Source organism: Arvicanthis niloticus, chromosome 20 (genome assembly GCF_011762505.2).
Source record: "Arvicanthis niloticus isolate mArvNil1 chromosome 20, mArvNil1.pat.X, whole genome shotgun sequence".
Classification (NCBI taxonomy): domain Eukaryota; kingdom Metazoa; phylum Chordata; class Mammalia; order Rodentia; family Muridae; genus Arvicanthis; species Arvicanthis niloticus.
The window spans coordinates 26,803,998-26,816,896 of NC_047677.1; the positions used below are offsets into that span (position 1 = coordinate 26,803,998).

Consider the following 12,899-nt stretch of genomic DNA (forward strand, 5'->3'; position numbering starts at 1 on the left):
CATAAATATGATGCATACATAAACAAATGCGGTATGCCCACATGATCATATGTTATTCAGCCAGAGAAAAGCTGATACATGCTACAACATTCATGAACCTTAAAACTACGGGTCAAAAATAAAAACAGACAGAAACAGTCATACGGTATGATTGCATTTGTGAAAAAATAAATGTTTGAGTTAGGTTTCTATGTCTGTGATAAAAAAAAAAAAAAAAATCATGGCCTAAAGTAGCATAGGGAAGAAAGGGTGTGGTTGGCTTATGTATCCAGAGTCAAAATTCTTTGAAGGAAATCAAAGCAAGAAGTCAAGGGAGGAGCCTGGCAGCAGGAGCTGAAGCAGAGACCATGGAGGAGTGCTGCTTGCTGGCTTGCTCCTCATGGCTTGTTCAGCCTGGTTTTCTACTACGACCCAGGACCACCTGTTCAAGTGTGTCAACCCCAAAAGTGGGCTGGGCCCTCCCATATTGATCATGAATTGAGAAAAAGCGCTCAGACTTGCCTATAAGCAATCCGATGGCGGAGTTTTCTCCATTGTGATTCACCTTCCCAGATAACCCTACTCTGTTGTATCAAGCTACCAAAGAAAATACGGCCAGGAAGGTAAGGAAACAGGAAAACCCAGAGACGTCAGCTAGGTTAGTGTTAAGGGGAAATGAGAAATGGCTTCCAGTGAGCACACAGTTTCTTTTTGAGAATGGTAGAAATATTCTAAAGTCGGCTGTGGTGGCGGACAGACAGCCCTCTGAACATAGCAAAACCCGTGGGGGCGAATACTTTCAATGGGTGTGTGTAGGGCAGGTGAGTTACACTTCAACGCATCTTTCTGAGGACGAACCATGTTGGTGCACACTTCAGCTCTGAGTTTCAACTGACAAGACAGCTTTCCTCAGACCCACAAGCCCAGAGCTGTCAGAAGCCCTGGGCTCACCACTGCTCTCTACTGGGCATCGCCCAGTGGGAACCTTTGAAATTCATGTCTTATCATTTGCTAGAAGAATTCATTTTATTAAAAGACATATACATATATGTACATATATATGTGTGTGTGTTTATATAGTTATAGTTATATAACTTACTCTTATGTTATGTTCATTGATGTTTTGCCTGCATGTATGTCTGTGTGAGGGTGTCAGAAGATCTGGGAGTAGAGTTACAGACAAGTGTGAGCTGCTATGTGGGTGCTGAAGATGGAACCCAGGTCTTCTGGAAGAGCAGTCAGTGCTCTTAACCCCTGAACCATCTCTCCAGCCCCTGCTAGAAGGGTTCTTAAGAAAACAGTTTTCTCATGATTATGGTAGAGGGGGACGTGATGGAGGTGGTGATAGTGATGATGTCAGGTGATTATAATCTGATCATGATAGAGATGCTGGTATTATGGGATGGCGATGACAACCATATGATGATGGTGGTGAAGATACACTAGTGAAGTGAGGAAGATGGGGTGGATGGTGGTGATGCTGGCAATGTGATAATGACCATGGTGAAATAATGGTGATGATGGTGGTGATGGTGACAAGACTCAGGACACTGATTACAGGACTGAAGGTAAAATGCAGGACCTTCCATATGCTAGGTAAATGTGCAACCCTGAGCTACATCCCCAGTCCCCTCTCTTTGACTTCATACATCATATTCGGGACTACAAAGAAGCTTAAAAAAAAATAATAAAAAACTGCTAAGAGTATGTTTCTGGTGTAGCTGGACAGGAGCGTGTTTAGACTCTCGACTCTTTGCCCGCAGGCTTTTTGCAGGTTTCTATACCTTACACACAGTCCTTGCAGTATGGTTGGGGACTGAATGTCTCTGAGCTTTGGGATCCCATTGAGACCCCCTGGGCAGAGCGCCAACATGGGACCACAGAGCAGCTGCAGTTTCTGGGAGAGTAACAGATGAGGCCGAGTTCTGAGAAAGGTAGCACAAGCCCAGGGTGAGATGTGACCATGTGGCCTGGGGCCTGTGGCTACTTGTTCCCATCATATACACATTTAGAGGTGTTGAGAACTACTGCCACCCTGCCTGCTTTTACCCACCTTATAAACAGCACAATTTTTTTTTGCCCCCAGAAGGTGCCCATGAGTCACTCTACCCATGGAAACCTCCCCACAGTAACCTCAGGTTGAGCAGAGTGGGCAACTGCCTTTCCACAGTACCAGCTTGCTCAGACCTGAGGCACAGCTGGGATGTAGGTACGGACAGGAAGTGGGCAGCTTTGAGTATCTCTCCCACTCACCAAGGAGGAGGGGACAGTCACATGTATTGAGAATTTGTAAAGATCGTGTCCAGTCCTAAGCCCCGCACCACGTCTTCATGTCCCCTCTCATGGGACATTGTGATTAGCCACACTTTGGGATGAGGAGCTGAGATGTGAAAAGGATGAAACCCCTCAAGCCCAGGCCACTCTTCAGAAACTTTTCCTAACAGCTCACCCCATCCCAAACATTCAACTTGGAAGCAGAGAATAGTCAGTTGACCTGCTGGTCCACAGCAGAGTTCCCCAACACACACACTGCTCTGCCTGGAAGATGAGCCCCTGGCCTTCACAGCTGACTTCCTGAAGGCTGTCACAAGCCGGATGAGGAGGTGACAACAGGGTGGGTGCTGGTGGGGACTTGTGACCACAGTCTGGGGGCAGGGCAGGAAGTAGTAACGATATGACGTTGGCCAGGGTGGGCCTGCCTGGAGATCGATGGCAGCCTTTTAAAAGCCTCCATTGTCAACACAGGTGTCCCCCTGAGCTGTAGTGACATCTCTGTGGGACTTCAGGTAAGGAGGAGGAAGGGTGGGAATCAGGCAGGTTGGGATACTTCAGGAAAGAGAGCTGGGAGGTATGGCCAGAGGGAACCAGAAGTGCTAGTAGCCAGCCTTCAAGCTCATCTCTCATACCTTCATCAGATTGGTGACCACTTTGGGGTTCATGTGTAAATGATGACTGTCCACAGTCTCAAAGGCTATGTCCAGAAGTTCTGGCAGTTACTGTTCGTAAACAATGGAAGTGGGCCAAGAATGGAGCATGCTTCTGACTCTACCACCGGGAAACGTGGTGAAACCCGTCTCGAAAGATGCAAGGAAGGGGAGGGGAGGGGAGAGGAGGCGAAAGGAGAGGAGGGGGGAAGAAGGAAAGGGACAAGGGATGGAGGGAAAAGGAGGAAGAAGCTAAGACTTGTAAATAGACTCCCTGGCAATACAAAGAAGGCCAGAAGGGGACTGATGTTCATTGGTCAGTCACAAGTGTGCTGGTCTCTTAAGCAAGATGACCAGAAAGCTTGACAGGATTCTTCCTTGCTTGTTGATGTCCCAACCCCACATGTCACCTGAATCCTGCCTCTGAGTCACTGCTTTAGGTAGAGGATGGAAGGCTTTAGCTAGATGTGACCTCTGCTCACCCCCTCCCTTACGTAAGACCCTGCAGGCAGAGGAGAAAAAAAAAAGACCTCCAAGGGCCTTGGAAGGAGCCAGTTCTCCATCTGTGGGTCGTGTCCACTGGAAAACACATATTTTCGAGGGTCTCAAGATAGCAAAATTACAGTCATGAAGTCATGAAAATAAATGTATGGCTGGGTTCCCAGGACAATTAGGAAATGTGTGTTTTCCTATGGTCTTGATCTGCAGGTAGAGAAACACTGAGACAGAGATAGAAGGAGATTCAAAACCAGGCCCCTGTGGCTCCTCCAAGCAAGGAAGAGCCTTTTAATGGATTGCTGCCCAATATCAGGCAACAGGTAGATGCCTGCTCTGCCGTAAGTGTGAAGTACTTGGCAGGGAATGGCAAGACAGCGAAAGGGCTGGCAAGGGCACACTTAAAGGCCCCCACACTACAGCCAAGGGCATAGAGACAGGGCAGTCTTCATCCCTTGTAGATTTGGGGCTGGTGCCCTTGCAGGAGGCTCAGAGATGCCACAGGGGATGTGCACAGAGCTCACTGTCTCCTCATATCTGTAAGGGAGAAACAGAAGTCACCGTTGGAATTAGAGATGGAGAGAAAGTAAGAAGCAGGTAGGAGCCATGCCTGGTGCCACAGGCTTGAGATCCTAGTTCCTCCACGTGTTCAAAGCTAGCCTAGGCAACAGAATGATTTCAAAGCTATCTTGAGCAATGATACCTTGTCGATAGATAGATAGATAGATAGATAGATAGATGATAGATAGATAGACGAATGGTGGGTAGATGGATGAATAGATAGATAGATAGATAGATAGATAGATAGATAGATAGATAGATGAATGGTGGGTAGATGGATGAATAGATAGATAGATATATAGATACATAGATACATAGATACATAGATACATAGGTGATAGATAGATACATAGATAGATAGATAGATAGATGAACGAATGGTGGGTAGATGGATGAATAGATAGATAGATAGACGAATGGTGGGTAGATGGATGAATAGATAGATAGATGATAGATAAATAGATGGATGGATGAATGGTGGGTAGATGGATGGATGGATAGATAGATAGATAGATAGATAGATAGATAGATAGATGTGGCTCCATGGTGGATCACTTGCCTACTGGGCATAAAAAAGCTCTGGGTCCATCCCTGGAATGGGGGAGGGTAATCAGATAGAAAAAGTATTTTCTTCCCACTCTGGGTAGAAAATGCTCATCTCCAGAGCAGAAACCTATTACAGATGCTCTGTCCAGGGTCACAGCCTTCAATCTTGATTCCTGCTAGGTCTGAGATTATAAAGTCTCTCAGCACAGGACTCCCCCTGGCTGTATGACTCTGGGTTATATGTTTAATCCCTCTGGTTTTCTCTGTACAACGGACCAAGCCAGTCCAGCTCTGGCATGCAGTAACTAAAGAGAAGTTCACTCTCTCTCCGGATGCTCCCCAGTCGTGAGTGGGAAGTCAGCATCCTTCATCCCTGTTCCCACAGCTTTTCAGAGTTTACAGCTACTGTGCCTGCAGCATCATGGCCGTGTACCTGTTCCTCCTGGGCCTTTTCCTGCTGCTGCCACGACCTGTGCCTGCTCCCTGCTACACTGCCACTCGGTCAGAATGCAAGCAGAAGCACAAGTTCGTGCCAGGCTCGTGGGTGGCTGGGGAAGGCGTGGATGTGACCACCCTCCGCCGCTCCGGCTCCTTCCCAGTGAACACACTGAAGTTCCTGAGGCCTGACCGCACCTGCACCCTCTGTAAAAACGCCCTAATGAAAGGCGCTGTACAGCGCCTACCCGTGGCGATCACCCACTGGCGGCCTCACGGTTCACACTGCCAGCGTAATGTGGCCACAGCCAAGGTCAGCTCCACGGAGGGCGTGGCCCGGGAGGCAGCTGCTAATATCAATAACGACTGGCGTGTGGGGCTGGATGTGAACCCTAAGCCGGAAGCAAACGTGCACGTGTCCGTGGCTGGCTCCCACTCCAAAGCTGCCAATTTTGCAGCCGAGAAGGCCTATCAGGACCAGTACAACTTTAATACTGACACAGTGGAGTGTCGCATGTACAGGTAAGAGCTGAGGCAGGGGAGAGAGGAAGAATAGTAGGACACTCTAAGGGGTCTGGGAACTCTGGAATAGCGGAGCAGAGTTTACATATTGTTTCATAGGAGGACACCAAATCCTGATCGCTCTAGAATCACTAGTTCTCAACCTTCCTAACGCTGTGACCCTCTAATACTGTCCCTAATGTGGTGACTCCAACCATAAAGTGATTTCGTTGCTACTTCATAACTGTAATTTTGCTACTGTTATGAACCATAATGTAAATATCTGATATCCAGGCTATCTGATATGTGACCCCTGTGGGGGTCTTGACCCACAGGTTAGGAATCACTGCTCTGAATTAATTTCTATGGATGTGATAAAATGTCCTGACCAAAAGGCAGGTAAGGAGAGACGGTTTATGCTAGTCACTTTTCCGGGTTACAGTCCACCGTGGCTTGATGTGACACAGCTGGTGACATCATACCCACAGTCAAGAGCAAGGGGAAATGAACACGTTCATGCTAAGTACTCTGCTAGCTTTCTGTATGGTTATACAGCCCAGTGCCCCAAACAGGAAATGGTGCTACCCACTTTCAGGCTGAGTCTTCCCACATCAGTTAAGGCAATCAAGACAGTGCTCTACAGGCAAGACCACAAGCTGATCTGATCTAGAAAATTCCTCCCTAAGGAGCTCTCCCCAAGTGATTTTAGGTTGTATCAAGCTGATCATGGAAACTAACCACGGCACTGGTCTTTAGATGCCAGATCCTACAACTCTGTCTGTCTGTCTGTCTGTCTGTCTATCTGTCTGTCTATCTATTTATCTCTTTCTATCTATCTATCATCTATGTATCTATGTACCTATATATCTATCTATGTAACTGTGTATGTCTCTAACTGTGCTATGTATCATCTATGTATGTATCTATGTAACTATCCAGGTATGCTATCTGTCTGTCTGTATATATGTATGTATATATGTATGTATGTATATATGTTTGTATCTACCTATCTATTTATCTACTCTGTATCTATGTATCTATCATCTGTCTATGTAACTATCTACTCTGTATTTATCTATGTATCTCTGTACCTATCATCTATCTGTGTGTGTATATGTATGTATGTATGTATGTATGTATGCATCTATCTATCTATCTATCTATCTATCTATCTATCCATGATAGGCCTCCTCTATGCATGATCACCTACATCTGGAGAACAGGGAGATGGAAGCAAGAATGTTCCTGAGCCCTAGCTCGGTGACATTTAAATACAGGCAGAGAGCACCTAAACCCTCTCTCCCAGGCATTGTCAACCCCCCATGGATTCTTCCTGGGTAGGGACAGAGACAAGACACCTGGATGTGTCCTCCATCCTCACCGCATGGATACACAGTGATTCCACGTAGCCTGCACTATAGTTTCTCAGACTTTAAAGAAAGAAAAGTTTTTTTTGTTTTTTTTTTTGTTTGTTTTTATTTTTTCGAGACAGGGTTTCTCTGTGTAGTCCTGGCTGTCCTGGAACTCACTCTGTAGACCAGGCTGGCCCCAAACTCACAGAGATCTGCCTGCCTCTGCCTCCGGAGTGCTGGAATTAAAGATGTGTGCAACCACCTCCTGGCATCTAAAAATATTTCTTTACTTTTTAATGTATCTTTTAAGTGTGTGTCTATGTATCTGTGTGTCGCAGCAAATGTGAAGAGATCAGAGGACAACCTGCAGGTGTCTTTTTCTTCTGCGTCTACTAAGTGGGTTCTGGGGATCGAACTCGGGTCGGCAGGCTTAGCAGCAAGCTTTACTCCCTACTCCCTACTCCACATCCACACACTTTACATTTTTTAGACGGCATATATTAATTCTAAATTTTAACAGTGGGTTTCACTACATGTATATATTTCGATAACAATCTTTTTTATCCCAACTCCTGATAACCCCTTTATTTTTCCCAGCTAGCCCCGGTGCACTTTTATGTTTGGGTGCATATATGGGGAGGGGGTCTTGAAGGTGCTATTGAATCAGGGAAATACCACTAGTCTCCTCTAATGCTCTGCCTTCTCCACAGTTTTCGCCTGGTACAAAAACCTCCACTCCACTCTGAGTTCAAGAAGGCACTCAAGGGCCTTCCCCCCGAGTTTAACAGCTCCACGGAGCCTGCTTATCGCAGGCTGATATCCTCCTATGGCACCCACTTTATTACAGCTGTGGACCTAGGTGGCCGCATCTCGGTCCTCACAGCCCTGCGTACCTGTAAGCTGACCCTGGACGGGCTCACAGCCGATGAGGTAGCAGACTGTTTGAACGTGGAGGCCCAGGTTAGCATCGGTGCCCAAGCCAGCGCCTCAAACGAATACAAAGCTTGTGAGGAGAAGAAGAAACAGCACAAAATCGCCACCTCTTTCCACCAGACCTACCGCGAGCGTCACGTCGAAGTGCTCGGTGGTCCCCTTGACTCCACGCATGATCTGCTCTTCGGGAACCAAGCTACACCCGAGCAGTTCTCAACCTGGATAGCCTCACTGCCGAGCAGCCCTGGTCTGGTGGACTACAGCCTGGAACCCCTGCACACACTCCTGGAAGACCTGGATCCGAAGCGGGAGGCACTGAGACAGGCTATCAGCCAGTATTTGATGGGCAGGGCCCGCTGGCGAGACTGTAGCCGGCCGTGCAGGCCAGGCCAGCATAAGAGTAGTCGTGATTCATGCCAGTGTGTGTGCCAGGATTCGGGGGTCACCAACCAGGACTGCTGTCCACGCCAGAGGGGCTTGGCCCACTTGGTGGTAAGCAATTTCCAGGCAGAGAATCTGTGGGGAGACTATATCACAGGTACTGATGCCTACCTAAAGGTCTTCTTTGGTAGCCAAGAGAACAGGACCGATGTAGTATGGAACAATAACAGTCCCACGTGGCCTGACAAGATGGACTTTGGGAATGTGCTCCTGTCCACAGGGGGACCCCTCAGGGTGCAGGTCTGGGATGCTGACAATGGCTGGGATGATGACCTTCTTGGTTCTTGTGACACGTCTCCCAAGTCTGGTTTCCATGGGGTGACTTGTAACCTAAACCATGGCAAGGTAAAATTCCTCTACCATGCCAAGTGTTTGCCCCATCTTACTGGAGGGACCTGCCTGGAGTATGCCCCCCAGGGGCTTCTGGGAGATCCTCCAGGAAACCGCAGCGGGGCTGTGTGGTAAAAAATAATAATGATAATAACATGCCTGAGAGCTGGGTGTAGTAGTGCACACCTTTGATCCCAGCATTTGGGAGGCAGAGGCAGGTGGATCTCTAGGAGTTTGAGGCCAGCCTGGTCTACATAGTGAGACCCTGTCTCAAAAAAAGCGAACAACAAAACTGGAATGCTCGACTGACTTCTCCCTGGGAGTTCACAATGGGTTAATGTGCACATGGCCTGAGCCCCTAGCTAGAGTGGCTGAGTTACAACAGAACTCTGCTGACTCTCCCTGTCACACTGCCTCAGCCCTCCAATGTCCCCAAGCTTGGCAACTACTTCTGATCAGCATAAACACAGGCCAGAAGCCCAGCGGAAGGCCAGAAGCTTTCTCCACCCATCTTTAAACCCCTCTCTCCTCGGCATCGCAAGATCTTCTGTTAGAGACACTCCCTGTGTGCCTTTGTCCCTCATTCTGTTCCTGATAAATGAAGGCCTGTGCCACCAAGCACATGGCTTGACAGAGGGCTATAAATATGATGGAGCAATAAGCATGCTGGCAGCCTGGTGGGGAGAAGAGAAGAGAAGAGAAGAGAAGAGAAGAGAAGAGAAGAGAAGAGAAGAGAAGAGAAGAGAAGAGAAGAGGGGACGAATGATTCCCCAGCAATAGAATTCTATGTTCAACAACTCAGTTTTATAAAATGGACAGTCCATTACTGTAAGTGAACTAACTGCTTTTTCTAATTCTGCTGGTAATGTGGGACCCCAATCCCTTACCCCCTGAGTCAAGCGACAGTAGCATAAATGTGGCAATAAATGATGATGGGCATTCAGTTTCTGGCTGAAAGACAGTATGGCACGGTGGGGACTGCAGTGAACGGGCAGAAGCATTCTGAAGTGGCTGCAGCTTTACTTGGGGAATTCAAGCCCAGGACACAGGTTCTTCTCACTTCTTTTATTTACCTTTATCTATTTGTGTGTGTGTATATGTGTATAAGTATGTATGTGTGTACATGTATGTATATATGTTTAAGTATGTGTGTATATGTATGTGTGTATATGTATATATCTGTGTATATGTATGTGTATATATGTATGTATGTGTATATGTATGTGTTTGCATTTGTGTATTTGTATGTGTGTATATGTATGTATATATGTATGTGTGTATATGTATGTATGTGTTTGCATTTGTGTATATATATGTATGTATGTGTATATATGTGTATGTGTGTATGTGTATGTTCATATATGTATATATATATGTATGTATATGAGTGCATGCACATGCATGTGCATATGTATGTAAAAGCACAAACATGGAAGTCAGAGGACAACATGCAGGAGTCAGTTGTCTCCACCCATCATGTGGATTTCAATTATCAAACACAGGGATGTAACTCAAGTCGTGAGACTTGGCAGCAAGCACCTAAACCCACTGAATCATCTCCAGCCCCTTCTCACCCCTCCTCCTCTTCTCAAGATTTATTTTTATTTTATGTGTATGAGCATTTAGCCTGCAAATGAGTGTGTGTGCCTGGTACCTGAGGAAGTCAGAGAGGCATCAGATCCTCTGGAACTGGGGCTGCAGATGGTTGTGAACCAGCATGTGGATTCTGGGAACCAAACCTGGGTCTTCCTGGAGAGCAGCAAGTGCACATAACCACTGAGCCATCTCTCCCGCCCCTTCTTCTCATGTCTTAAAGTAACCTGGAGCCCCAACCTGGCTTTTACCTTACAGAAAATCCTATAAAACAGACAGACAGACCGACAGACAGAGAGAGGGGAGGATATGTGTGCCTGTGAGCTTGTGTGTATATATGTGTGCATGTGTGCATGTGTGTATGCATATGTGTTTGTGTCTGTGTGTGTCTATGTGTGCATGTGTATGTATGTGCATGTGTGTGTGTGTCAGTGTCTGTGTATGCGTGTGCAGGCTATAGCCAGCTCAGAGTTGTGCATCCTGAAGACTCAGCTTCCTGGAGAATCCATCTGCATGGGTTGATAAGTTCTCCTCTACTCCACAACTTGGGGTTGCAGGGGTTCTAACAAGGTGATCTGGGAGCCTCTCAATTCAGCCTGCTCAACCAGCACATCAGGATCTGATATCCCAGAGTGAGGCCACAGAGTGCAGGCAACATTTGTGGCAGCATCAGAGCCATGGCAGACATGGCTGTGCAGGGCTGTTTTTAGTCAGAGGGGCTCAGAGGAACCATGAGAGCCCTGATGGGGTTGAAAGTCCCAACAAAATAAACTGTGGGGTAAGGGTAAGACCCGGAGACCCAGACCCCAATCCCTGATGAGGATCAGAAGGGTCTAGAAGCCCGTGGAAACCACTGTTCTTACACATTTCCTGTCTCAGCCACACACAAACAAGAGCACAGGAGACCTTGCTTGACAGCTCGACATGTGACACTACCTGCGGCCCTGGGGGAAAACAGAGGTTGTTGTGACCCAAACCCCATTGATCTGCAGGACAGGGGTAGTCCAGGCCCTTTACCATGCCTCAGTTTCTCTCAAAGGATATTCTGTGTTCTCTTTTCTCGGGACTGCTTGACAGAGGTCGCCAGCCTCTGTAGGATAAAAGAAGAGATACTGGGAGAGGTGATTACCCCTGAAAGGCCCCTCTTGATTTCACATATAGACAAACTGAGGTCAGAGGGAATGGAAGGCCATTACTTGAATTGAGTTTTTTGAGGATTTTTTAAACCCCCCCCTCCTTTGATTTGTTGTCCAACAAAGAGTTTAACTATGGTCAAAGATATTAATGTCAGAAATAAGACAGCCAGGTCTCTGATTCCTGGTACACCCCCGTGGGCACAATGTTGAGAGGCCAAGAACACAGGAGAGAGTTTATTTGTATTTTTTTTTTAAAGATTTGTTATTTCTATGTGTATAAAATGTTTTGCCTTCAGATATGTATGGAGGCCAGAAGAGGGTGCCAGAGCCCAGAGAACTAGAGGTAAGGACAGTTGTGAGGCACCGCGTGGATGTTGGGAACTGAACTTAGGTCCTCTACAAAAGCAGTTAAGGACTCTTAACCAATGAGGCTTCTTCTCTCCAGCCCCCTATTTATTTGTATTTTGAGACAGAGTCTCCCGTCCGTAGTCCAGTGTGACCTCAAACTTGATACGTAGCCAATGATGACCATGAACTCTGACCCCATGCCTTCAGGATTCCAGGCAAGCACCACCCCACCCAATTCTCTACAGCCATCAGTGGTGATCTGCAGGACCGTACATACGTACATACGTACATACGCTTTCTCCACTTTGCTCCACCTTCTGTCTTCCCCACTCCTGCCGGCTTTCCCTGGAGGCTCGGTCCCCTCTATCTTCCCCACTCCTGCCGGCTTTCTCTGGAGGCTCCGCCCCCTCTATCTTCCCCACTCCTTCTGGCTTTCTCTGGAGGCACCTCCCACAGGCTCTGCCTGCCCTCAAAGGCCTCTTACTGGATCTGCCTCTGGGGAAAACAGCTATGGCAGTCACTGGCCACGTTATTTCTGTACGGAAAACCTTCCCTTCAGGCTGGGGAAGGTATGTCTGTTAACAGAGTGTGTACCTGGAAAGCAGGAGACCCTGAGCTCAGATTCCAGAAACCACATAAAGTGCTGACCTTGTAAGGAAGCCCAGTGCTGGGGAGGCAAAGGTAGGAGGATCCTTGAGTCACTGGCCAGCCGTGTCAGCCTAATCGGTGAACATCAGGGCAGTAAGATACCCTATCTGAAGGAAGTGGACCTTGTTTCTGAGGATGACATCAGATATTGTCCTCTGGCCTCTACATATGCAGAGAGAGAGAGAGAGACAGAGACAGAGACAGAGACAGAGAGACAGAGACAGAGAAAGAGAAAGAAATGGTCTCTACACATGCATACACAAATACATACACCACACAAACATATATATAAACACAGATACACCATGCACAAACACTTATATATATATACAATGTACATATACACACATGCAGACATAAAACATTCACACACATACACATGCATCCACACCACACACATGCACACAGACACATGCATATACATACACATGCACACAGACACATGCATATACATACACATGCACACAGACACACTCACCACATACATGCATACACAAACAAGCACACATTCATGCACACACAAAGACACACATATATACATATGAATATACACACCATACACACTCATACATAAACAGAAGCACATATGCATGCATACACACAAGCATATACACACATACATACATATACACATGCTCACACATACATACACCACACATCACACACATGCATACACA

The 12,899-nt window shown here is 47.0% G+C and overlaps 1 protein-coding gene across 1 annotated transcript; it reads left to right on the forward strand.

The window, feature by feature from the left end:
* Positions 1-2,675: 2,675 nt before the first annotated feature.
* On the forward strand, positions 2,676-9,434 carry Prf1 (perforin 1). Its single transcript, XM_034524794.2, has 3 exons — positions 2,676-2,765; positions 4,891-5,462; positions 7,504-9,434. Exons 2-3 carry the CDS (start codon positions 4,927-4,929, stop codon positions 8,630-8,632), a joined length of 1,665 nt encoding a protein of 554 aa, XP_034380685.1. The 5' UTR covers positions 2,676-2,765; positions 4,891-4,926; the 3' UTR covers positions 8,633-9,434.
* Positions 9,435-12,899: the final 3,465 nt, after the last annotated feature.

Bases quoted from the DNA above. Each gene is read 5' to 3' on its own strand.
- Prf1 (XM_034524794.2), top strand. From the start codon at position 4,927: ATGGCCGTGTACCTGTTCCTCCTGGGCCTTTTCCTGCTGCTGCCACGA. The intron at 5,463-7,503 runs GTAAGAGCTGAG...CCTTCTCCACAG, and splicing joins GTGGAGTGTCGCATGTACAG to TTTTCGCCTGGTACAAAAAC.